We start from the raw sequence: 26,206 nt of genomic DNA, 5'->3' as shown, positions 1-26,206 counted from the left end.
TTTGTCCTGTTCCCTTTTGGCTCTCCAAGCGAGGAATTCCTCATCCTCGAGCAAACGCTTGAATTGTTGAAAATAATTATACTCTTCTAACAACATGGCCGCAGTCTCATGAGTAACAGATCAACAACCTTGGTTGCCATCATAGTTGTTCCCATCTTGAAGTCCTAGATCAGCCTCATAATTGTTCCTTTCATTAGGCCCTTGGTTGCCCTCTACTCTCGACATGGCTCTGTCACCCCAAGAAAGATTTGTCAAGAGAAATCCTGCTCTGGTACCATTGTAAACCCAATGGGCCATCCTACGATAGATTCCACTACATATCCAAGAGAGAAAAATAGAGAGAAAGAGAGAGTAGGGTTTAGAGAACTTTGCACAAGACACACACTGAGTGGAGAACAAGCCCCGCCCTCTTTCAAGAATTTATTCAGGAACAATCCACGAACTTGCAAGCCAAGATCAATACACCAATGAATACAAGCAAACAAATATGCCAATGTAGAAACCAATGTTGAAGTTGATGTCGAGGCACAAGATCCCGTTGCCAAGCACACCACGGGGATGGCCCACAAGATCCCTCAATGGGCTGGTACCAAATCCAACGTACCCCAAGCTTGTAATTAAGGTACACAAGTGATAAGATAAGTGTAGATGACGAAGATTATGGTGCTCCACAGTAGGTTTGATGCCCAATCCGTAGTAGAAACAGCCCAAAAGGCCGTACAGAGATGTACGGATCAGATCCGGTCCTATGTCGCAACACGGCAATCGCCAGACGGCGTAGAAAAGCAAGCAGCAGCCTGTCAGTACAGAACAGCAACGCGACAGCACACAGTTAGCGTAAGCAGCAATACAGTAGCAATATGCAGACCAATCGACACAAAACAGCACACGCAAATCAATAGGCGCACAGTTCCGTACGACTCTACGGATCCGTACAGTGTACGGACAATGGATGACTTGGCACAGGTTGGCATCGACAGCAGCAGGCAGCAATGAGAAATTCCACGCTCCAATGATGATCCTTCGATGATGATGATGTTCATGATGATGATGATGATGCTCTAGAGGTCACACTTATTTTATACCTGAGGGGAGTCCTGCTTTTTGCCCAAAAGCTAGCCATGCTTTTGTTTTACTTTTTGCTTTGTTTTCCTCTTTATACAATAAAATATTATTCAAATAAGGCCATCTTTTCCCAAGTGCTTTTGTATTTTGCTTTTCCAGCTTTAGGGCCTTGCTTTTTGGCCATAGAGTTGCTTTTTGAAAAGGCAGCATTTGCTTTTTGGTCCTCATCAATCCCCTCTTGCCAGTAATGCTCCTAGCTGACGGTCAACTCAGTTTGACTTCTTGCTTTTCTTTGCTTTTTGACCAAAACTAGGGCTTTTCCATGTGCAAACATTAAGGTCCTGGTCCCCATGCCTTCTTCCACCAGTCCAGTGTCCTCGCAAGGGTTCCATCATGTGAATAGTGCTAGGAAGGCCAGATAGTTACAACTATCCAATTCAAGGCTTCAGCCTGTGACATTATGTATTTGTTTGTAAGGCAGGCAGGGAGAGGGGGGGGGTATATATATATGTGCACGTGTGTCCATGCATGCATGTGCCTGTGTCCATGTGTGTGGCAGCAAGGTTGCAGCAATTGAGGCGAAGATGGAAGAGAAGTGGACAAAGGTAGTGAGGAGATAAGGTTATCCTCCCAGCCAAAGAAACCATCTCACCTGCCCTTCAAGGGGAGAGGGGACCAGAACAGGAAGACCCTCAACATAATGACAGAGATACAGCCAAGTGCATCCCCTGTGGGGAGATGCAAAAATAGTGACTGCTAAGCTTGGAGTCCCTAGGGGTGCAATGGAGAGTGCACGAGAAGGACTAGCATATAAGATCATAAGAGGATTCACTTTAAAATGTACAAAAGGCCGATTGAACCTCAAAAGAAGCCGAGTGCATCCCCTGTGGGAAGTTGCAAAAATAGCGATTGGCAACTGCTAAGCTTGGAGTCCATAGAGGTGTAATGGAAAGTGCGTGGAAAGGACTAGCATATAGGATCATAAGAGAATTCGCTTTAAAAAGTACACCAGGCCAACTGAACCTCAAAAGAAGACCAGGTTACCCTGTTAGACTGCTATTATAAGTACTTCAAAACAGGTACTAAAATCAGGTTACAAAGCTTTTATCCATTATGAGGTATAGCTATGATTTGAAACTAAATGATTGAACGACGCTTTGTTTCCAAGTATCTTAATACGAACATATGCCCACACACAAAACTAGCAGACAACTACAAGCTTAACAGAAGACAATCCCTATCTACACGATACCTCATGACGGCTGACAAGTTCAACAAGGACCTCAACAGCCAAATCAAACAAGGCCGGTACCTGAAGAGAGACAAAGAAAGCATTTTGACCCCAAGTTACAATGCATTCATCTCCATAATGTTTCTCAGCTTCTCGTTACCACAATGATTTAAGAATGTAATCGCCAGTGCACACCTGCAATGAATCATATACAAAGCCCAGAAGAGGGTGTGAAGATACACTGCTTTGAGGAATCTCCAAAAAACAGCCAACCCGGACCTTTCAAGGCATGCAAAAGTAGTAGTCAGAACTTAAGTCTTAAATTTTAGAAGAAAACTTATAGTACATGAATGAAACTTCAACAATGTCTGCTCAAGTCTGGTCAAGCACCACTCTATGGTCCATGAATGAGAAGATTACTTACCCAACTCAACAAGCTTCGCAAAACCTTTTTATGCCTGTCATGTAATTCTGAAGTTGCGATGGTCTTATCATTTGTCTGCTGCAACAAGAATTCCAACACAGCCCCGGTATGTGACAAAAGCTGGTTTGCAACAAAGCACACCATGAGAACAGTTTGAATGTTAACCAAGTTAAGAAGAAACTGCACTCCACTATTGCACCAAGATGCTCGAGAAAAATGGAAAACAAAAACTTCACATAAAAGCCACTTAGCGCTTCACTACACCAATCATGATGTTCATTTAAGGTAAAGCATTAGAAGCTTAAGAGAACACTTAAAAAACCGTATAACTAATGCAGAATCATTGTGATTACACTGCGTAAGCATAGCCAAAGTGTGAAGCTTGAAACACCGCATACACGAAATCCTTCAGCTCGTTGTGAAAAGCAGCTTGGAAAAGTATCAATGTCCTAAAGATGTTTCACAATAAAACCTTCGAAGCTTCCTTTGTGAAGTAAATGCTTCTTCGGTGGTCAGGCTGGAACTCCCGTACACGTTCTAACCTCCACCTATGTGTGCCAGCCCTCCCCCATTCGACCTGCTGCTTTCTCCCCCTCCTGCTCTTTCGCCCACTCCTCCACTTTCCCACCTTCTCTTCCTCTTAACGCTTATCTGGCCACCCCAAGTGCTCTTGCCAGATGAGGATGGATGTGAGTCGGTGGATGACAAAGGATTACAGAAGGTCTTGGTACCAGAGTAGGTGATTTTGCACTAGTACAAGTGTGGTTCTCGTTGGCAGCAAGTACAGTATCTCCTCAAGTTTAAGGGCAATCCAATCCAGCAAGCTGTCTGGTTTGGGTGCAAATCAGCTCATGGACGAATCTTTCCCATTGTTGAGAGCGTATCAACAGGCCATGCACTGAGGATAGGTGCAATTCAAGTGGGGGAGAATGTAACACATCTACGGTATCCAGGCACATCTCCTAAATGGGGAGCAGCTGGGCAGCTAGTACGAGTAGACTATCAAAAGTGCACAGCGGAAAGCGTGAGACATAAGCACAGAGAGAAAGAAAACGAATCTGCATAATGATGAAGAAGCAATGATACAAACAGCCCTGTGCAAGGGGTGGTCCCCGTAAGTGAGGGCATGATGAGCAACTCCCCTGAGGGAGGATTCGGGCCTGGAAGCCCCTGTCAAGATGTCTACAAGTGAGAAAGAGCCTTATATAGCTCATACTGGAGCTGACCGATTGGCTCTAGAAAAAAAACCCACGACTGGACAAAATAAATATGTGAGAAATGGGTGGCCAACCCTACAACCAAGGGCCTGAACATGAGGAAAAAATATGGTGCTGCCCGGGATAAATCTGGGCACCCCTAATACACAACTTGGGCACACTACCAAGAGATGAATAATGCTAACACCCCCTCTCAGATCTTGGGAGAGAAATTGGTCCAAGGAGATGGAAAAGGAAACCTCCAAAGCAAGTCGAGAAGTCGATCTGCTCTCGCCTCTGCCACGTACTTCTCCCGATCCAAAAGTCCAGCAAAATCCAAAAATGAACCACCGGATGTCCATATCTCCAACCCAATCTGTATCACACCTATCCACACAATGTGCTCCCTCTTCAGCCCAAGAAAGGATGTCGTCTGACTCTCTACCTCCAAGAAAAAATCTGCTCCTTAGAGAACACCGCCAAACTGTCTCCCTGTTTTGGCACCCCCTCTAGACACCCCCTCTAGGCTCACAATGTCTACATCAGCCCTGGTACTCAAGCCTCCAACTCTGAGCTTGTTGAGCACCAATCTCCAGATACAAGGTTTCCGGATCTCCATGTATCCCTCGGTCCAAGAATGCCTCTCTGTCTTGCTAACACTCCAAGTGGAAGAAACATACCTCCAACACTGTAGCTGACAATCCTGCTAGCACCTGACCTTTAAAACCTATATCCATAACTCGTCGTCGCGTGACAGGACTACTACTCACACACCCCTATGAGTCACCCAATCACATGGCAACACCCCCTAAGCTCTTTGGTGTTAACTATGGCACTGAGCTCAAGAAAGCTCTCCTGCCAAAACCTGACACCCCCAGTTGGCAAGCTTCAAACCAACTAGTCACGTGTCCATGTGGAACCAACTATCCACAATTCATCATCCCAAAGCACAATCTAATGTCAATCATCTGCTCCAAACTGTTGCTCCACTAGTACCTACATGTACCCAATGAACCTGTACACCTGCCATGCATCCTGTTCCCATCCTGCAACTGAGCAAGTACCTGTGAACCTCGACAACAACTCTCGTCACCAAGTGACCTAGCCTACCTCTCCATGAATGCCAATATCAACCTGTACACCAAGCTCCCAAATCAATGCTCATCCTAGGGATGAAGACTCCTGTGCCTGAACCCTGTAATGCAGAAGGCCATCTACCTAGGGAATAGGAGTGGCTTACGTTGCCGAGTAACCACATCCCCCTCTCAAAGTGAACACCCTGAGAACCTAAAGGAAACACCTGTACACCAGAAAAACATGCTGAACTGGCACAAACTCATAGACCCCCTCTGCTGTCAAGAAAGGACTAACTGTCTTCCACACACACCTTGAGGATGTGAATCCAAGTGTGCACCCATGAGTCTGAAAACTCTGACAAAGCAAAGATTGGCCGAGCAAGGGCTCAAGGCCATGTGGGAAGGCACCATTCCTGAAAAGAACACCTGCCTCCACTGCCTCCAGAAAACGCAGATGAGATGATGCCAAAAATGCTGCTGTAAACAGCCGGCAGCACGTGTACCAAGTAGAAGAGAGGGAAGAGGAAAACACAGTACCTTCAACACCTCCTCTGGGGGAAAACACAGCCATGCTGCCCAGCACCCCCTCTGGAGAAAAACGTTGCCATGCTGCCCAGCATCTCTTCTGGAGAAAGAACCCAGCCAAGCTGCCCAGCACCTCCTCCTCTGGAAGAAAATGCAGCCATGCTGCCCAGCATGTCCTCTGGAGAAAGAACGCAGCCAGGCTGCCCAACACCCCCTCTGGAGAAAAACACAGCCATGCTGGCTGCCCTTAACCTGCTCACAAGGGCAGAAAACGCAGCCAGAAGAGTACCTACTTTGGCCGCCCCAATCATGCAGAAAACGCAGCTAGAAGGGGCTGCCCTGTACCGCCTCCAGACGCCCCAGACAAGATCAAAACACTCCCTCCTCCTCTGCAACCAGCAGTATCAGAAAACGCAGAAATCCTTCTCTCTCAAAAAAAACACCAGAACACCTTCTATAGAAGAGCCTCAACCTGGTGCTCTGATACCATGTCAAAAGTGCGCAGCGGAAAGCGTGAGACATAGGCACAGAGAGAAAGAAAACGAATCTGCATAATGATGAAGAAGCAATGATACAAACAGCCCCGTGCAAGGGGTGGTCCCCGTAAGCGAGGGCATGATGAGCAACTCCCCTGAGGGAGGACCCAGGCCTGGAAGCCCCTGTCAAGATGTCTACAAGTGAGAAAGAGCCTGGCCTTATATAGCTCCTACTGGAGCTGGCCGACTGGCTCTAGAAAAAAAAACCCACGACTGGACAAAATAAATATGTGAGAAATGGGTGATACACAACTTGGGCACACTACCAGGAGATGATTAATGCTAACATAGACATGCAGTAGAGACTGGGGCTAGCGTAGCTACCATGTGGCAATCGGCCATCAGACAACAAGCCAGCCAGCATGTTATAGCTAGTGGGAGGACTGGATGAGCGAGGGGACAGAGGGTGAAAGAGGTGTAAGCCCAGCGGGGCGTGCCGTGACAAACTCAACCACACGTCTAAGAGATAAAGATATATATATATATATATATATATATATAAAGAGAGAGAGAGAGAGAGAGAGAGAGAGAGGGGAGAGAGAAGGGAATACGAATCTTGCACAGTACACCACATTGAGCGGCGAACAGGCCCCGCCCCTTTTCAAGAATTTATTTAGGAACAATCCACAGGCACGCTGGCCAGGATCAATACAATCAATGAATACAAAACAAACAGATATGCCGATGTAGGATATCCAAGTCGATATCGATGTCGAGGCACGAGATCTCTGATGTCCAACAGATGACCCACAAGTATCTCTCACCGGGCTAGTACCAAATCTAATATCCAAGTCCAAGTCCAAATCCCAGTCCAAGTTCCATGTTCATGTCCAAATTCCATGCCCAAGCTCTATGTCCAAGTTCTCCATGTTCATGTCCAAGTTCCATGAGTAATCTCATGAACTCCTACAACCCTGTCAATGAAGAAAACCATGTAAAAGCTCTTTCAAGCAAGAAAACTGATAGAAAACCTATTTTAATGGTTTTTGGTCGATAAAAACCTCCAAAAAGCAGTTTTTAGGGTTTTTGGAGCAATTTTAGGGTTTTTGAAATTTCTGTCCGTACATGCGTCTGTATCGCCCATGCATATGCCCATACAAGTCTAGGGCTGACCGTACATCTGAAAAGCAAGTTGGAGAAGGTGTTGATGGCAAAGAAGAAGCTCTCCATGATCATAATGATGTCCACACAGTCCACGATCTCCTTCAATCTTCAATGATCTTGTTCATGGCACTACAAGATAAGTCCGATCCTTTTTATACTTGTAAGAGACCCTGCTTTTTGCCAAAAAACCTTCATGCTTTTGCTTTGCCTTTTTATGCTTTGCTTTTCTTTTTTTGTCTTTGCTTTTGCTCTTTTTACTTTTATTAATAAAATATTACTCAACTTTTGGTGCTTTGCTTTTCTAGTTTTAAGGCCTTGCTTTTTGGCCTTAGAGTTGCTTTTTGAGAAAGCGCCTTTTAGCTTTTTGGTCCGGCTCAATCTCCTCTTTCCAATGGTGTCCTTGGCTCGTGGTCAACCATGTTTGACTTTTTGCTTTTTCTTGCTTTTTGACCAAGAATGGTGCTTTTTCTTAATCAAACCTTATGGATCCTGTCCCCATGTCTTCTTCCACCTATCTGGTGTCCAGGCATGGATTTCATCATGTGAAATAGAGCTAGGAGGGCCAAATAGTTACATTCTCTCCCTCTTACACCGGAGTTGTCCTCAACTGTGGACCGCAAGTGTTCCAAGGACATTCACATGTTCCATGTATATCCGTGTGTTCCAAGTGGTGTCATCTGCTCATCTAGCAACATCTCAATGCCTTTTCTATGATCGATGTCCTTGTTTTTGATGGCTTGTCACACGTGTTAGATAAAATAAATGCATACTCACCTTCTGCAAAAACTAGACACAAGCTAGTCAACAAACAAGTATGCATCATTCGCGTCTACTGGGTATTCCAAGTACTGGACAAGTAGTCTGGAGCCCAGTGGACTATCACATGCCATAAATCCAAGCATTGTACATACATCAAAAACAGCACACAAAGTCAAAGAAATTCAAACATACATCAATATGTAGTGCACAAGTAATGATCCTCCTGTTCATGGATTGTCCTGTCTAGTTTCATTGAAACCGTGCTAAGCCATCTGGCCACTAGGACCGCTCAGACTATCCTCAAGGCCATCTCGTCACTAGGACCGCCCGAGAGTTCATCAATAGTCATCTCGGCATCTAGTTGCATTGACCGCCTGACTATGAAATCCAATACAGTCATCTCGGCCATCTAGTCATATTGACCGCCCGACTATGAAATCCAATACAGTCATCTGGGCCATCTGGTCGCAATGACTGCCCAATTGCAAAGTCCAATATATCAGGCATCGTTGCCGTCCAATGGGTCATCTGGCATCGTTGCCTCCCATATACAAATCTCGTTCTGGGGCATCGTTGCCGTCCAATGGGTCACTTGACATCGTTGCCTCCCATATACAAATCTTGCTCCTTGGGCTATCGGGCATTGTTGCCACCCAAACTAGAGCATGTCCAAATAACCATTATAAGTAGGATAATGATCAATTCCAATCCAATATATATACAATGAAGAGGACTAGAGGTATGATCCCTCCCTCTTGAATCTGTCTTGATCGCAGGACGTCCATATCTGTACTTCAAATGGAGCAACCACTTCCTCAATGCTCATAAGCTCGAAGTATATCTAGATAGTCCTAGAAGTGTACTTCTCTGGCATCCATTTGGCATCCAACAGCAAATAATTCTCAAATTCCAAGAGAAACTTTCTGACCACGGTCTTTTCTCTTTTTCTCACAAAATGAAACTCAATCTGTTCTGACTCTTCCACCCCTGGTGGATCCTTCAAAACGAGTTTCTTTGGGGGTAACCTGTACATGGTTTCAATAAACTGTCATGGAAAACATTATATATCCTCCAATGATCTGAAAGATCCATCCGATGACATACATCGTTGATCTTAAAAAGGTCCATATACCATCATTTCCATTTCCTAATTTTTGGTAATCCAAAGGTAAATCCATAGCAATACTCTTCCAATGCGTGCAATAATCGTGCTAGCTTTTGTCAATCAAAACTTAACCATCTAACAAAACCAAACATTCCCAAACATATAACTCAATGTTCTTTCTTATACTAGGTCAACAAAAAGTAGCTCTCCAAAGCTTGAAGTGTAGTCAAGGTGTCTCTATGCCCCATGTATGGAGAAGCATGGTACTCTTCCATTACTTTGGCCTCAATGTTTTGTGTTACACATGACCTAGGTTTGTATCATAAGAAAACCCTTCTTGATGACATAAAAAGTCACCAAATCTATAATCTACAATCTATTCCAAAACACCTTATGCTCCTTCATCAGAAGGTGAGCATAAAACTAGACACAAGCTAGTCAACCTCATGGCTCAAGGCTCTCCGAGATAATGCATTTGCTACCCTGTTGTCTTTGACGTTCATAGGCCACAGCATGACCTTTTTGGTTCAAGACTGCTCCAATGCAAGCTCATCATGTTCAACCACAAAAAATGTCTAGAATATCCAACACTACTCCTTTGCTAGCATAAAGTCTCAATGCTTCAAAAGGATTCTGTTTCAGCTTTGGTCCACAAAGATCCCATGGCTTTATTTATCGAAACATGCAATGGGCTAAGCACCACTGCAAACCATTTGTCGAACTTCCTGGCATGATGTCAATCTGATGATCTTCAGATCTCTCTGGCATCTTTGCCTTCCTTTCCCTTACTTGTCCAAAGGAAGCTGCATGTGAGAGAGCAAGCCTAGGAGTAGCTTCCCTGTCTCCTCCATAAGAAATAGAACGGATAGCTCTAGATCCTTCTGCAATGGTGACTAGAAGATATGCTTTAGCAACTTCAACTCCTTCGGATTCAGTGGCTCAATCCTTGATGAAATCTACAAACATTTGAGCCCTTCTTTGGTCATGTTCTCTCTTGGTTCTCCAAGAAAGAAATTCTTCAGTCTCTGAGAGCTCGTCTAAACTGCTGAAAGTCATGGTACTCTTCTGATGTCATGGCTGCGGTCTCATGAGTAATGGGTCAACGACCCCAGTTCTTAACTTGAAGCCCTAGATCGGCCTAATAGTTGTTCCCTTCATTAGATCCTTAGTTTCCCTCTTCTCTCGACGTGGCTCTGTCACCCCAACAAAGTTTCTTCAAGAGAAATCCTGCTTTGATACCACTGTAAGCCCAGCGGGGTGTGCCGTGACAAACTCAACCACATGTCCAAGAGATAAAGATATAGAGAGAGAGGGGAGAGAGAGAAGGGAATAGGGATCTTGCAGAGTACACCACATTGGGCGGGGAACAGGCCCCGCTCCCTTTCAGGAATTTATTCAAGAACAATCCACAGGCACGGTGGCTTGGATCAATACAATCAATGAATACAAAACAAACAGATATGCCGATGTAGAATATCCAAGTCGATGTCGATGTCGAGGCACGAGATCTTTGATACCGAGCACACCACGGGGATGACCCACAAGTATCTCTCACCGAGCTAGTACCAAATCTAATATCCAACTCCAAATCCAATGAATCCAAATCCAAATCCAAATCCCAAGTCCAAGTCCACATCCTAGTCTGAATTCCATGTTCATGTCCAAGTTCCATGCCCAAGCTCTATGTCCAAGTTCTCCATGTTCATGTCCAAGTTCCATGAGTAATCTCCACAACTCCTACAACCTTGTCGATGAAGAAAACCATGGAAAAGCTCTTTCTGGAAAGAAAACTTATATAAAACCTATTTTAATGGTTTTCGGGCGATAAAAACCTCCAAAAAGTAGTTTTCAAGGTTTTTGGAGCAGTTTTAGGGTGTTTAAAATTTCTGTACGTACACCTCCGTACATGTGTCCATATCACCCATGCATATGCCCATACGAGTCTAGGGCTGACCGTACATCTGAAAAGCAAGTTGGAGAAGGTGGCAAAGAAGAAGCTCTCCATGATCATAATGATGCCCACACACTCTCCACGATATGCTTCAATTTTCAATGATCTTGTTCATGGTACTACAAGAGAAGTCCAATCCTTTTTATACTTGTAAGAGACCCTGCTTTTTGCCAAAAAGCCTTCATACTCAAAATTTGGTGCTTTGCTTTTCTAACTGTAAGGCCTTGCTTTTTGGCCTTAGAACTGCTTTTTGAGAAAGCGCCTTTTAGCTTTTTGGTCCGACCTAGTCTCCTCTTTCCAATGGTGCCCTTGACTCGCGGTCAACCCTATTTGACTTTTTGCTTTTTCTTGCTTTTTGACCAAGAATGGTACTTTTTCTTAATCACACCTTATGGACCCTGTCCCTATGTCTTCTTCCACCTCTCTGGTGTTCCGGCATGGATTTCATCATGTGAAATAGAGATAGGAGGGCCAAATAGTTACAAGAGGTTTGGGGGAAAGGTGAAGAAAGTGGAGGAGGGAGGAGAAAGGGCGAAAGAGGCAGGGGCGAAGAAGAGCGAGGGTAGATGGAAGGGAGGGCAGTGCCCTCAGACGGGCTGGATGGGAGAGAGGCACAAGGCTGCTCGAATGAAACACCAAATCCATCTTCCAATGGCTTGGTAACTCTAGCTTCAAAACTACATCACTAAGCTTCTTGATAATCTTAAATGGTCCTTTCTTCTTCGGAGCTAGTTTCGAAGCAAATTCCACAACCTTCTTGAGTCTCTACTTCATGATCTTCAAATATACCCAGTCTCCCTCTTTGAAGGTACTATGCCGACGATGCGTGTCAGCCTCTCGGACTTGCTTTGTCTATGCCTTCTGTATTTCTTCCTGAACTTGTTGCAACATCTAGTCCACGTCTTGAACCACCTAATCTGCACCATAGTTCCTTGTGGAAGTCTCGAGCTCGGGTCATCGGGTTAATGACCGGACGACCATATACTACCTTAAAGGGAGTCTTCTTTGTTCATGCCTGCACTGTATCATTGATGGCATGCTCCACCAATGGCAAGAACTTCTCCTAAAGAGACTAATGCTCTTAAAGGGAGTCTTCTTTGTTCACGCCTGCACTATATCATGGATGGCATGCTCCACCAATGGCAAGAACTCCTCTTAAAGAGACTAATGCTCTTGACACTAACACAGCAACATCTTGATCATACTCTTGTTCATGCTCTTGGGCTGGCTGTCCGTTTGGGGATGGAACGCAGTATTGAACTTTGTCCCCAAACCATAGAACAACGCCCTCCAAAAAGCTCCAGTCCACGTCCGAGACCATCCTCCTCCGAAGCCCATGGAAGCAGAACCTCTCTCCCAATGAAAAGCTTGGCCACCTCTTGTGCATCTTCATCTAACTTGCACTTACTCAACCGATCAATGGCTATAAGGGTACAATAATTCTCGAACCTCCGGCTCTTTGACAATCAAACCACAAGGTCCGTAGAATGTCCTCTCGTGGCAACCCTGGAATAGGCAATGGGTGAAGCTTGCCACAGGTCGAGGATGATGGGGAGAAACCTGTCAATTAGGGTTAGGTTAAGAGTTCATTCATGGGAGACATACACAGAGAAGCAAGGAAGAGAGAGAGAGAGAGTTGTGGGGATAAGTCAACTCATGAAAAGCATGAGTGTGTGACTCCCCTATCACACATGTATATTGCACTAGTACACATAGTGCACTTAGTACATTAAAAGTACTAAGTGTACTATGTACTATAACTTATGGGCTTGTACACACTATAAGGGTGGGCATAACGCCTTTACCCCAACAACCTCCCACTTAAAGGCAAAGTGCCCTTAAGTAAAGGAAAAGAAAAAATCAGCATGTACATGATAATATACAAGGCCATATCAAGGCTGAAAATGGCCTCATCCAATGCCCATCAAGTGTCTGCAATGAGCAAACCGCTCCGGAGGCAAACTCTTCGTCAACAGATCAGCCGGGTTGTCATCCGTGTGAATCTTAACAAGCTGAATTTGCTTGTTCTCTATCACCTCTCTGATGAAGTGATACTTCACATCCACATGCTTCGTCTTTGCATGAAAAACAGGGTTCTTTGCCAACTGGATGGCACTCTGACTATCACAATGCAACAATGGAATATCCCCTGTATAGCCCAAATCAACCACTAACCGAGATAGCCATAATGCCTCCTTGCAAGCCTCTGTGGCTGCAATATACTCGGCCTCTGTAGTAGATAAGGCAGTGCACTTCTGCATCCTGGATATCCATGACACAGCACCTCCTGTGAATGTAAATACATAACCGGTAGTAGACTTCCGGTTATCTGGATGACCGGCATAATCCGAGTCCGTATAACCATGCACTAATGCATCCTGTTTGCCAAAGCAAATGCACAAATCCTGTGTGCCCTTCAGGTATCTCATGACACCTTTCACTGCTTCCCAATGCTTCTTGCCAGGGTTGGCCATGTATCTAGAAACCACTCCCACTGCAAATGCAATGTCCGGCCTAGTAGCAACCATGGCATACATGAGACTGCCACAAGCTGAAGCATACGGAATCTTGGCCATATCAGCCCTGTCTCTATCTGACTGTGGGCTGTCCATAGCACTGAGTTTCACATATGGAGGCAAAGGAGTATTAGTTTTCTTCCCCCCGTCCATATTGAACCTCTGCAAGACTTTGCCAATGTATTCCTTCTGAGACAAATACAACACATGCTGATTTCTGTCCCGAAGTATCCGCATACCCAAGATGTGATTAGCATCACCCAAATCCTTCATATCAAAGGTTTGATGCAGCCTCTGCTTCAAAGCATCCATCTCTTTACGAGATTTCCCGGCAATCAACATATCATCAACATACAAAATGAGAATCAATAGACTGCCATCCAAGGCTTTCTTGGTGTACAAGCAGTGATCTATGTCACTTCTCCTGAATTTCTGAGATTTCATGAATGTATCAAATTTATGATACCATTCTCTTGGTGCCTGTTTGAGCCCATAAAGACTCTTTTTCAGCTTGCATACAAGCTTCTCCTTTCCACTCACTGCATAACCCTCTGGCTGCTGCATATATATCTCCTCATGGAGATCACCGTGAAGAAAAGCAGTCTTCACATCCATCTGAATCAAGTCCAGATCATCATGTGCAACCAAAGCTAACACAGCTCTAAGTGTGGTCATTTTGACCACTGGAGAGAAGATCTCATCAAAGTCCACACCATATTCCTGCTTGAAGCCCTTAGCCACTAACCTGGCTTTGTATCTTGGCTTAGCATCTGATGCAACTTTGAGCCTGTATACCCACTTGCATGGCAAAACCTTCTTGCCTGCAGGCAAAGGCACCAACTTCCATGTTCCATTTTTATGCAGAGAATCCATCTCTGACTTCATGGCACGCTCCCATAGAGCTTTGTCTGCCCTCTGTAAAGCCTCTTTATAACATGAGGGCTCCCCACAGTCAGTGAGCATCAAGTAGTCAACCCCTGGAACAAACCTGTCAGGGACTCTGGAGGGTCTTGTGGACCTCCGTACCCAATGACCATCATTTGCAGGTTGCTGTCCAGCCTGCATATCACCCATTGGTGGCTCCTGTTCCATGCCATAAGGCTGAAATATCATGCCCGGTATATCCTCCAACTGTGGTATATCCATAGGGATATCTTCTGCCATGTCTGGCTGTCCATTTGGACCATTTTCAGCACCATTTAAGGGCTGGTTTTCCTGCTGTAATGGCTGATTTACAGCCCTTTGTTGTTGTCCATGATGTCCATCATCATCAAAGATGACTCTGCCAGGCTCCTGTTGCCTTGCAGGCTCCTTATACATGCATGTTTCATCAAAAATGACATCATTGCTGCGTATGATCTTTCTATTTATGGGATCCCAAAGTCTATACCCCATTTCACCTCTGTCACCATATCCTAGGAATATGCATTTGTGAGACTTAGGATCAAGTTTGGTGCGCATTTCCCTGCGTATGTGCACGTACGCAACGCAACCAAACACTCTCAAGTGCTTGTATGACGGAGGCTTCCCTGTCCATACTTCTTCTGGCACTTTCCCACCAAGCCTCGTGTTAGGTGACCTGTTTATAAGGTGAACGGCTGTCATAACAGCTTCAACCCAAAAACCATGAGGTAATGCAGCATGTGACAACATAGAACGGACCTTCTCCTGTATGGTCCTGTTCATCCTCTCTGCTGTCCCGTTTTGTGGAGGATCATAAGGAGTAGAGAGCTCCCTCTTGATGCCTTTAGCATCACAAAAGTCCTGAAACTGTTTGGACATATACTCTCCACCATTGTCGGAACGCAAAGCCTTCAGTGTTTTGCCAGTTTGATTCTCAACATGAGCAACAAACTTCTGAAACACTGAGAATGTATCACTCTTCAAGCGAAGAGGATAGACCCACACCTTGCGTGTGGCATCATCAATGAAAGACACAAAATATTTTGCCCCTCCCAAAGAAAGCTGAGGCATCTCACATACATCTGTATGCACAAGCTCTAACTGAGCATCTTTCTGTCCAAGAGCTTTCTTGTGGGGGCACTGTAGTTGCCTACCATAAATACAATGCTCACAAAACTGAAAACTTGAAAATTTGAGAGAAGGCAAGTAACCCAAACGAGACAATTGCTCCATTCCTTTGACACTCATGTGTCCCAACCGGCTATGCCACATAGAAATTTCCGGCAGCTCGGTTGCATTTACATTAGCATGGTGACAAACACCTGCATGCATAAAGTAAAGAGTGTCCACCTTAGAGCCTCTGGCAACAACCAGTGAGCCCTTACTAATCTTCCACTTTCCACTACCAAATGTGGTAACATAATCAGCATCATCAAGCTGTCCAGTAGAAAGCAGATTCTTCTTGATCTCAGGCACATGCCTGACATCATGGAGCATAAGCTGTGAGCCATCTGAAAATACAAGCCTCACATCACCTCTGCCAAGAATTTTGCATGCATGGTTATCACCCAAATAAACCACTCCTTCATTGCCAGCAGTGTACCTGACAAACAAGTCTCTGCAACCTGTGACATGAAAGGAGGCACCTGAATCAATGATCCATGAGTGCATACCATGACCACCTGTAAGAAGTGAATGGGCATCAAGTGAAGACGTAAATAGGACCTCATCCTCACTGCCACCTGCATGTGACACATTGATTTCTTCGATCTTGACTCCACTTTTGCCCTTTGGCTTTACATCTTTGGCTTCATCCTTCTCTTTGTCTTTGCCTTTTCCCTTTTCTTTTTGATCATTTTTCCATTTGTAGCATTGCTTTTTGATGTGTCCCTTTTTGCCACAATAATGGCATTCCAAATCCTTTTTGGAGCGAGACTTGCTCCTTCCCCTTTCTTGGCTTTTCCCCCTTTGCTGGGATCTCCCACGTGCATTCATTGCATTAGACTTGCCAACAGAGTTGTTTTTCCTGTTCATCTCTTCTTGAAGAAGAGCACCCTCAACATCTGCATATGACAGCATAGCATTCGAATTGCTAGTGGCTGTCCTAAATGTGTCCCAACTCTCTGGCAAAGTGCATAACAAAAAGGTGGCTTTGAACTCATCGTCCATCGCCAACTTTTGATTGATGACCTGGCTGACAATACCATTAAACTCATTGAGATGGGCTGTCATAGAAGCCCCTTCCTTCATCTGAAGGCCTATGAGTTTCTTCAACCAATACACTTTGCTTGAGGCACTTTGTTGGGCATACAAGTCCTGCAATCTCTGCCACATTCCCCAAGCTGTCTTCTCTTCACGAATGCTGAAAAGTAATGAGTCTGACACAGACAACATGATAGTAGATCTTGCCAGCTCATCCATATCTTCCCACTCTTCAGCTGTAAGAGAAGCGGGCATCACACCCCTTTCTTTGATAGGTTTGTGCTGCTTTTTCTGAAGCAACACATTGTAGCACTGGGTTTGCCAAATGTCATAGTTATGCGAGCCTTCAAGCTTCTTGATGTGAAGCAATGAAGAGCTGTCACCTGTGGTTGCCATAGCAATATGCAACCTTTAATGCCTGACTCCCTGCAAATGTGCAAACACTGCACCCAAGATGTGCAAACACTGCACCCAAAGCACACAAAGTGCTCACAAATGTTCTCCCAAGCTTTATCTCCCACTGCGGAAGCAAGAATGCAACTTTTCTCCCACTTTTTGTGATGAAAACACCAAAATCTGGTTGCTGCAGATTTTGGACAGCACCTTAAATGTGCTCTTTTGCATCTCCAAAATACTGTACAGCAGTACTAAGTGCTTACAAATGATGTACCAAACCTGTACCGGCAATTTCAGCAGCTGAATTTGAACCTTTTGATCACTCAAAACAGTGTACAGCCATGCCAAAACATGCACAAAGCTGTGCCAAATCTGTACCAGCAGGTACAATAGCAATAAATGCTCTCCTGGCTGTCCAAATGAGTGAAAATCCAGTCCTGTACACTGCATAAAACAGTCCCGAACAGAAATTGGGCAAAAGCCCCTTGACTGCAAGCTGATTTTTGAGGATTCAAGGCATAAAAGTCTCGCCTGCTGCTTTGCCAAGCTCAACAAGCATACAAACTTGAAAAGCCCCTTGATTTGAGATCAATTTCTGATCATGCATGGTACATTGGCGCACATGAAGGCATCCAGAGTGTTCACGATGCTTCCCCCTGGCCACATATACATCAAATACATGAAAGCCCCTTGATTTACAGGCACATTGAGTGCTTGTAAGACATCAGCACATTATTTACAGCATCAAATGCGATTGCCTGCATGCAAATCAACTCAATCGGCACAAAAGCCCCTTGATTTGCACTGCAATTTGCTGCAATTTGCTGCGATTTTGCCCAAATGTGCGATTTTTCACATCATACAGCATGTATGAGTGCTTAATTGCACAATTACATCAAAAGCCCCAAATTTCGACATCCAATTTCCTGCAAATTGAACCTGATTTGACCAATTTCCTGCAAATTGATCCTGATTGTGACCAATGTCACCTGATTTTGCCAATTTTGCTCAAAATTGAGCAATTGGGCACCTGTACCTGCTCAATTGCTTGAATTGTTAAGAAATTCGCAAAATTGAAGCAAAAATACCTCTGAAATTTCTGATTTTTTCTGAGTTTCTTGATTTGCAGGCTGAGATGGAGGCGGTGGTGGCGGCGACTTCGGCGCTGGGCAGCTTCTGGAGCAGCTGGGCAGCCCGGTGTGCTGGCTGTGGGCAGCCTGGGCAGCCACTTGGGCTGGCTGTGCGGGCTTTGTGATTGCCTGCGCCGTGTAGAGCTGGCCCGCTTCTGCCTGCGCTTATGTTGATGCGAAGTTGAAGGTGCGCTCCATTTGTTTGATGCAGCGCTGGGCGGCGTAGTCCGTCCCTTTCCCACAGGGCTTGAAGCCCGATTGTGTATCCGCCCGACTGTGCCTGAATGCCCACCTGACGTGTTCGCCTAGCGCCTATTGTTGACGTATTCGCATTCTTCGCCAATGTTCGGCTGGCTGCTCACGCTCGACGCCCAGCGCTACAAGCCTTAGCTAATGCTTCGCCGTGCGCTTCTATTCGCTTGAAGTCGACGGGATTGCTGCTTTGTAGAGCTACCCGCTTAGCGCCAGTGGGCATAGCAGTTGATGGGTCGACGCTTTTGCTCACGCTTCGCCTGGCTGATGTTGACGCCCAGCCTACGGCTGCTGCCTTCGCTCAACTTCCGCCTAGACTGTCCAGCGCTTACTCACGCTAGCAGCGCTAGTCTTCGCCTAGCGCCTTCTATGCCCAGCAGCTAGTTGACGGCTTGATTCAACGCCCACACGAGCAAGCCTGCTTGCACAGAGATTCGACGGGCACCGAGCTCTGATACCAGTTGATGGGGAGAAACCTGTCAATTAGGGTTAGGTTAAGAGTTCATTCATGGGAGACATACACAGAGAAGCAAGGAAGAGAGAGAGAGAGAGTTGTGGGGATAAGTCAACTCATGAAAAGCATGAGTGTGTGACTCCCCTATCACACATGTATATTGCACTAGTACACATAGTGCACTTAGTACATTAAAAGTACTAAGTGTACTATGTACTATAACTTATGGGCTTGTACACACTATAAGGGTGGGCATAACGCCTTTACCCCAACAGAGGATGAGTGGGCTTTCTAAGCTTCTTCTCCCCTTCATCATTTTGTGTGTGTGTCATGGGTTCTCTGCCCGGAGAGTCCCCCGAAATCTAAGTTAAATAATGCCTATCATGTTTTTCCTTTATATATTTTGTTCGCCTTCACTTATAAAAAGCTATGTGTTATCTTTAACCCTTGTTAGGAGCTTAGGGAGGTGACGAGCAGCTGACTTTGTTGCTTCGATCACTTGCTAATTGGAGGATTAGCATGGCATGGGAGGTGCGCATGGCTAGATTGCTCCCTTGCAGCATGTGATGGAGTTAGAAGGTAGCTACTTTCTTTGCGTGTTGGGTCTCACCTTCACTTCGAAGGGGGATTTGTTGGTGGGTATTCATAGCCTCATGTGTGTGTTGTAGTTATTAGGGTTAGTACGGGTCACTAGCAATGGTGGATAGAACTCTGTGTGTGTGTGTGTGTGTGTGTGTGTGTGTAGAGAGAAAGAAGAAAGAAAGAAAGTTATATTAACGTCCACGGGAGGCCGAATCCGACCTATGGGACAAATCAGGTATATCCATTTACATTCCACTCTGGGTATCGATGCCAAAGAGGCATAAAACTGAAAAAAAATAACTCAAAATGAACTCTTAAGACTCTTAAGAGTTTAAATTACAATGGGTTCTATTGCATCTAGTTCGAAATTGAGGTTCAAAATAAAAATAGCTATATTTCATCCATGGATGGATTTGCTCTTGAGGGGGGTGGGGTACGGAATTCTTTAATGATTGCTTGTCCTCCTCTGTATATTGCCCGTTTGCCATTCTTTCTTGCTTCTTTAACTTTATTCAGCTCTGCCGATCTGTTCTTGAGTTGTAGCGGGGTGAGTTCATCAGCTATCCATACCTTTGTCCCTTGGAGAGACCTTGTTTGCTTCATCACTGCTATTTTCTCATTGTTGTCCATATAGGAGACTTTTGCCTGTGTACCCTTTACTATAATAGAGATAGGGTCTCCTAAGTCCACGAAGGGGACTACTTTGCTCAGTTGTGCTGTAAGTACATCTGTATCTAATATGTAGTCTTCTCGAAGCTCTAGGGCTATGTCTGCCCTATCCCAGCCTTGAGGAAGACCACCGACTCTGATTACCTTTTTGTTACTTTCCATTCGTTCCTTTTCTTTGACCGCTGATATGACTTCTTTAACAAAATGTTGTGATTTAACTGAATTTACCTTTGAAACATGGTTTGTCGTTTCTGTTTGTAGTGTTGTAGGTATGGGTCCTTCTCGTGCTTCCTCTTGCTTCGTCTTCATGGCTTGCACTTGCACTTTCAATTCATTGATTTGTTCATCTTTCTTGATAGTCTCGTGTTTCAGTGCTGCTAATTCTCCCTGGAGTTTCTTCAGTTCTTGCATGAGGTACATGGTGTCGGCTTGCTCACGGGTGGAGGAATGGGCGGTAATCGTGAAGCGGTGATGACTGAGGCAAAAGACTTCTTACTTTCCATGTGTTGCTGCTGATAAAGGAGAGGGCTGTTGGTGGAACGAGTCTCCCCTCAAGGGTACCCTCTCCCTTTGGGGGGGACTCAGAAAATGGGACCTACAAGATGCTCAGCTAGAGGTGCAGGGGGGCGCGCAAGGTATGCAGTTGCAGGGGACGGCTGAGTGGGCTGAGTGGGCTGAGTGGGGCGCGACGGGCAGGCGACGCGCTGGAGAGAGAGAGGGCAGGGTGCGCGCAGGCGACGCGCTGGAGAGAGTGAGGGCAGGGTGCGCGCAAGCGACGCGCTGGAGAGAGAGTTGCGCTGGAGACCTGCGCGTGCTGGAGAGTGAGCTGCGCGCGCAGGCGAGAAAGAGAGGCGACCCGCGCAGGCGAGAGAGAGAGAGAGAGAGAGAGAGAGAGAGAGAGAGAGAGAGAGAGAGAGTTGTATTAACGTCTACTAGAGGCCGAACTCGACCTATGAGACAAATCAATGTACAACTGTCAATGTCTTCTGGAGCAAATGCACAACTCAATGGTTATATTGATTAATGTTGTTCAAAGCTTCAAGGAGTACATTGCTTTTTATAGGCTTAAAAGCCTTATCCTTCACACATGACATCACTGCTTATCACATTCACACATAAAACGACTATAATAAGAGGTTGTTCACACACATAAACACACTAGGCCATCAACACACTACGCCATCTAGAGGATGTTTCACACACACATGAGGCTTCGAATACCCAACAAACTCCCCTTCGGAGTGAAGGTGGTGAGACCCAACACGCCTCCATGTGCCCTGTCCTTTTACAAAACCTGCACTATATCTTCTTGTTGGTCTTCCAATTCTAGTTTGTGCTGATGAAGGCTTGATCAATACCATTGCTAGTTTACTCCTCTTTGTTCCTTCTGTTTTTTTCAATTAAAAGTGATACCTGATCATCAAAAGTAGTAGCAGCAAGACGTAAAACGTCTAGAGTTTTGTTGAAATCAAGTGATCCCTTGCATGCTCTTGATGAGCACTACCATTTTATCTACATCATCGGGCTCACAATTCAAGCTGGTAACCTGTTATACCAATGATCCAAGTTTAGCCAAATGATCACCTAACTCTTCATCCTCATACATCTTCAGACCATAAAACTTGACCTTGAGGAAAACTTTAGAGTTAGTGATATGATTACCAAATATTGCTTCTAGCTTCTCCCAGGTCTCCTTAGAAGTAGACTTGAAATCGATATGATGTACAAGAGAATCTAAAAGGCTGAGTCCGATAAGAGCAATAGCTCTCGCATTCCGTTGCCGCCATGATGTTGACTCATTTGGATCAACATCATCACTGGAAACAGTACCCCATACTCCTTCCTACATGAGAAGAAGTTGCACCTTGCTTTGCCAAGTTGGAAACCTAGTACCAGAAAACTTTTCAATGGATGCTGCAGACATCATGATAAGAAAGAAGGTTTACCCCTTAAACGAATAGAAGCTTTATGCAACCATGGGAGTGGATACCTCACGCTTCATGCTGATCACAACAGGCAGCTCACAGAAGGCGGCAACAGGATGAAGGGTTAGGCCACGGAGGCGGCAACGAACTGGGCGGAGAAGCGGCGGCAGCGAATCTCTCAACAGTAGCACCGCCCGACAGACGGGCGCAGGCAAAGGGGCAGTGCCACCAACGGGCTGAGCGGCGATGGTGCCCTCTACAGTAGCACTGCCCAGATCTGGCGAGACGGAAACGAGTGGCAACGATGGACATCGGCTCTGCGCAGGTGGCTCCTAGCTTTGAAATGGCAGCAACAATCTCTGGATAGCAGCGACAAGCTCTGGATAGCAGCGCGATGACCTCTGGTTTGAGGTGGCAACAGCAAATGACACATGGCTAGGCCTATGACATCACTGCTAATCACATCAGTGCCACCAACGGGCTGAGCGGCGATGGTGCCCTCTACAGTAGCACTGCCCAGATCTGGCGAGACGGAAACGAGTGGCAACGATGGACATCGGCTCTGCGCAGGTGGCTCCTAGCTTTGCAATGGCAGCGACAAGCTCTGGATAGCAGCGCGACCACCTCTGGTTTGAGGTGGCAACAGCAAATGACACATGGCTAGGCCTATGACATCACTGCTAATCACATTCACACATAAAACAGCTATACGAGGTTGTGCACACACATAAACACACACAGCCAACTAAGGGATGTTTCACACACACATGAGGCTTCGAATACACAACACGTGTGAAACAGCCCTTAGATGGCTTCGTGTTTTTATGTGTGTGAACCACCTCTTATAGCTGCTTTTATGTGTGAATGTAATAAGCAGTGATGTCATTGGCCTAACCATATGTCATTGCTTCAGTAAGTGTGATGTGTGAAAAGATAAGGCTATAAGCCTATAAGAGCATAGTACTCTTTGAAGCCTGTATCACATCAATCAATAGAAGAACCATTGAGTCGTTCTTATGCTCTATCTCTAGAACTTTGTTCTCTCTCTCTCTCTCTCTCTCTCTCTCTCTACACACACTGAGTATCTTTTATCCACCATAACCTTGGTCCTATAAACCCTAGCCCTAAAACCCACAGCACCCATGTATGCACACAAGAGTGCATGCATAGTATACTCTTGTGTGCATGCATGGGTGTACTCCTCGCCGAGCTCTTCATGTGTTGGTACAAAAACATGCACACCCATGCATGCTTGTATGCACTCATGCTTGTGCATGCTCTTGGGTGCATGCATGGGTGCCCCCCTTGACCAGCTGGCTAGGAGCTCTTTATGTGTCCATACAATAAAATGCACACCCATGCTTACACATGTACATGCATGAAAATTTCAGCTTGCTTTCAAACCTGATCAAGCTCACTTTAAGAAGGCCATCATCAAAAGTGCAGTTTCAACAAATCATACCTCTTGAGTAAAGTGCCACCTTCGCACTGCATCAACCGTTGCGTTGACAATGTTGTCCTCAATAACTTCTTCAGGCAAAACTGTAAGCAACTCCAAGATTGCATTACTGCCCACCCCCTGTCCTTGTAGTTCATACAAACTTGCAAACAATTGTTCAACTGGCTTCTTCAACTCCACTGCCCGCAAAACTAATGCTGATAAGGCAAGACATATCTGCGTCAAAAGCTGGTACAAGATAGACATAATACCATTAAATGTAACAAGTCCTTAGATCTGATTGACAAAATATATGCCTTCACCCACTACTGGTAACACCATGGGCATGAAGCCTGTTCAATAAACTCTTCTTATGTTATCATTAGGCAGAATCCAACAAACGTTGACCAACCTGAGGAGGACCAGTGCTGAACTTTTTTGCAGAAACAAGCAGAGCAGCTTGCAAAGCACCCCTGTATTCAGCTTGAAGAGTCACTCCTTCACTCTGAATCTGCACATGAATTGAAGCTAATTCAAATAATGTAAAAAGCAAACAAGTTAAAAAAGAACATGCGCATGTGTGCATGTGCGCTTGTTGTACGTGTAGACCTGTTTTGACACTTAATATCTTAGAGCCCAGATTCTGCTGAAGTAGCCCAGACAAGAAGAACCACACACACACACACACACACAAAGCTAAACCAAGGGTGTTTCTCAATCAAAAACAACAATGGAAAAATGGTGTCACGTGACTGAGTGGTCCAGGATCTCCTCCGAAAATTTTCTAAAGGACTACTCCTCACCATTACAGCTAAGTGATCCCTTCCATAGTTAATTTCTTGCATTCGCTCTTAAACAATTTTAAACCTCAACTGTTTCTTTGCTCTCGTACATAAATAAGATTATGCTCCCTTCAAACACCCCTTCTGAAAAATTGAAGTACATCACCTGTTTGGCTGGCTTGCTTGAGAGTAGTCTGTAAATGCACCAAAACCATATTTGCTCTCAATTTTGATGGCCTTCAAGCTAATGGGCTTTTCATGTCACTCAAACTGCCTCTAGTACTTATCACAAAAATTCCCCCTGCTGTTCATAGGAGAGGCCCCCCCATCTTGGCCCCTTAATGCTTTTGTTACAATATTAGCATCACTCCCAACACTCAGATGCATGAGTCATGTTAATTGGCCCATGTTGTGCCCTAAGCAAGAAATTAAAACTAATCAAAACTTAGCAAAACACAATAGAGAAGGAGAGATAGACCTATTCTAATTGCCAAAATATGAATATATACAAAGATGCTCACACACATACACTTAGATCTGAGGCGTGCATGATGTGCAAACCTAGCTACACCCATACCAAAAGGTTCTTGGCTGTCCTCCACTTGTGCATGCTCTAACCCACATAAGGACTGCCGATTCTTACTGATTCACATGTTCTGCTACAGATCCGGATGCATTGGCACTCTTGGCTCTGCAACCTCCCTCTCTGAATGCTCATGAATGAACCTTGGCCTGCCTTTATATAGGGAAGTGATAGGGTTCACATCAGCTAGGGCTTTTATGACCCTAGAAAGTCATCCACAAGGTCTTTTCTTGTCTTCATATTGTGCCAACTTGTGTACCAACTATTGGTCCATGTCCTAGGAACCTCCAAGCACATATTGGGCTGCAAAAACTGCCCAATCTGGCCATACTCTGCCTAGAAGGTGGCTGCAAGTAGGAAGCATGTCCACGTGGCACTCACATGGGTGATGCCCGTGACAAGTTTGCACTAAACTTTCTACAAACTTTGCTCCTTTGATCCCAGGCTGTCAACTTCATAGGCCAATGCCTCAAGGACTTCAAGACATGCACCTAATCTATTTATGTTTGTGTCACAAAAGTGATTGATCTTTTAATGGCACAAAGAAAGTTTAGAGAGCAAGAAATCAAAAGGAGAGACAACGGGTTCACACACACACAAACACAAAAGAGTGTTCACACCTTAAGTGTCAAATCCCCATAGGATCTCCTCGTGGAACGCTCCCGGTACAAGACTCGAAACCTGCAAACAAACCAAACAAACATGACGGGGATGCATGCCTGACTCACCTCCCAACCCTGACAGCCGTGGGCAAGCCCACAAGTCTTGGCTGTCCCCACCGAGCCACGAGCTGAGCTAACTAGATGAACGTACCAACCAATCGCTACCCCGTGACGTCCCATACCACCACGAAGCTACCCTTGCGGGCCTCAAGACTACTGCTAGCCTCGGCAAGCAGGTGCACGTCTGCACTAGATCCAAGCTCCTGACCATAGAGCTCTCACAAAGACACGCGAGACTATGTGACTAATGACTAACCTTGGCCACCCTTTTATAGGCTCTTGACCGGTCATCGGGCGTCCACACTTGGGCACCCGCCTATCCATACTTGGGTGCGCGCCCGTTAGTCTATCCCTAACACAGCTCGCCAATCAGCCTGCCTAGCTCCAAGGTTCCCCAAACCTCAAAGTTAGTCTTGTGTGCGTGTAGCACACGGTAGATACACACTGTGCACATAACATAATCCCCTTCCTCTAAGAGCTCACTCCTGAGCTCACTAAAAAGCCAGGGTAATCTCTCTAAAGAGTAGTCAATGTCTCCCATGTAGCATCCTCCTCAACACGATCCTTCCACTTGATCTTGTATTCCGTGATAAGCGTATTACGCAATCTTCTTTCACGAAATCCAAGAATCTTTTCAGGTTCGTGTAGGACAAATGTCATGTCCTCGACATCTATGATTA

The 26,206-nt window shown here is 45.3% G+C and overlaps 1 protein-coding gene and 1 long non-coding RNA gene across 5 annotated transcripts in view; both read right to left on the bottom strand.

Annotated features, from left to right (window-relative positions):
- The window catches only part of LOC147631285 (ARM repeat superfamily protein), a 202,063-nt gene that overhangs the window by 160,980 nt on the left and 14,877 nt on the right, over positions 1-26,206 (bottom strand). For all 4 annotated transcript variants that reach the window (XR_015267554.1, XM_086809654.1, XM_086809655.1 and 1 more), the window contains exons 2-6: positions 23,852-23,950; positions 23,464-23,688; positions 2,721-2,840; positions 2,492-2,575; positions 2,318-2,377 (exon numbers count right to left, since the gene is read on the bottom strand). Coding sequence is in view for 3 of the 4 variants with exons in the window: in XM_086809654.1 (XP_086665780.1) it covers positions 2,318-2,377; positions 2,492-2,575; positions 2,721-2,840; positions 23,464-23,688; positions 23,852-23,950 (588 nt within the window). In the remaining variant the exon portion in view is untranslated. The remainder of the gene's footprint in view (positions 1-2,317; positions 2,378-2,491; positions 2,576-2,720; positions 2,841-23,463; positions 23,689-23,851; positions 23,951-26,206) is intronic.
- Positions 21,341-22,975, bottom strand: LOC147631286 (uncharacterized). The gene is made up of 3 exons (XR_015267555.1): positions 22,067-22,975; positions 21,739-21,962; positions 21,341-21,622 (listed from the first exon to the last, which is right to left on the bottom strand). It is a non-coding gene; the product is annotated as an uncharacterized LOC147631286 (long non-coding RNA).

Source organism: Cibotium barometz, chromosome 15 (genome assembly GCF_041138505.1).
Source record: "Cibotium barometz isolate CiBa-2024 chromosome 15, ASM4113850v1, whole genome shotgun sequence".
Taxonomy (NCBI): Eukaryota; Viridiplantae; Streptophyta; class Polypodiopsida; order Cyatheales; family Cibotiaceae; genus Cibotium; species Cibotium barometz.
This window is presented reverse-complemented; position numbering and strand designations above follow the sequence as displayed.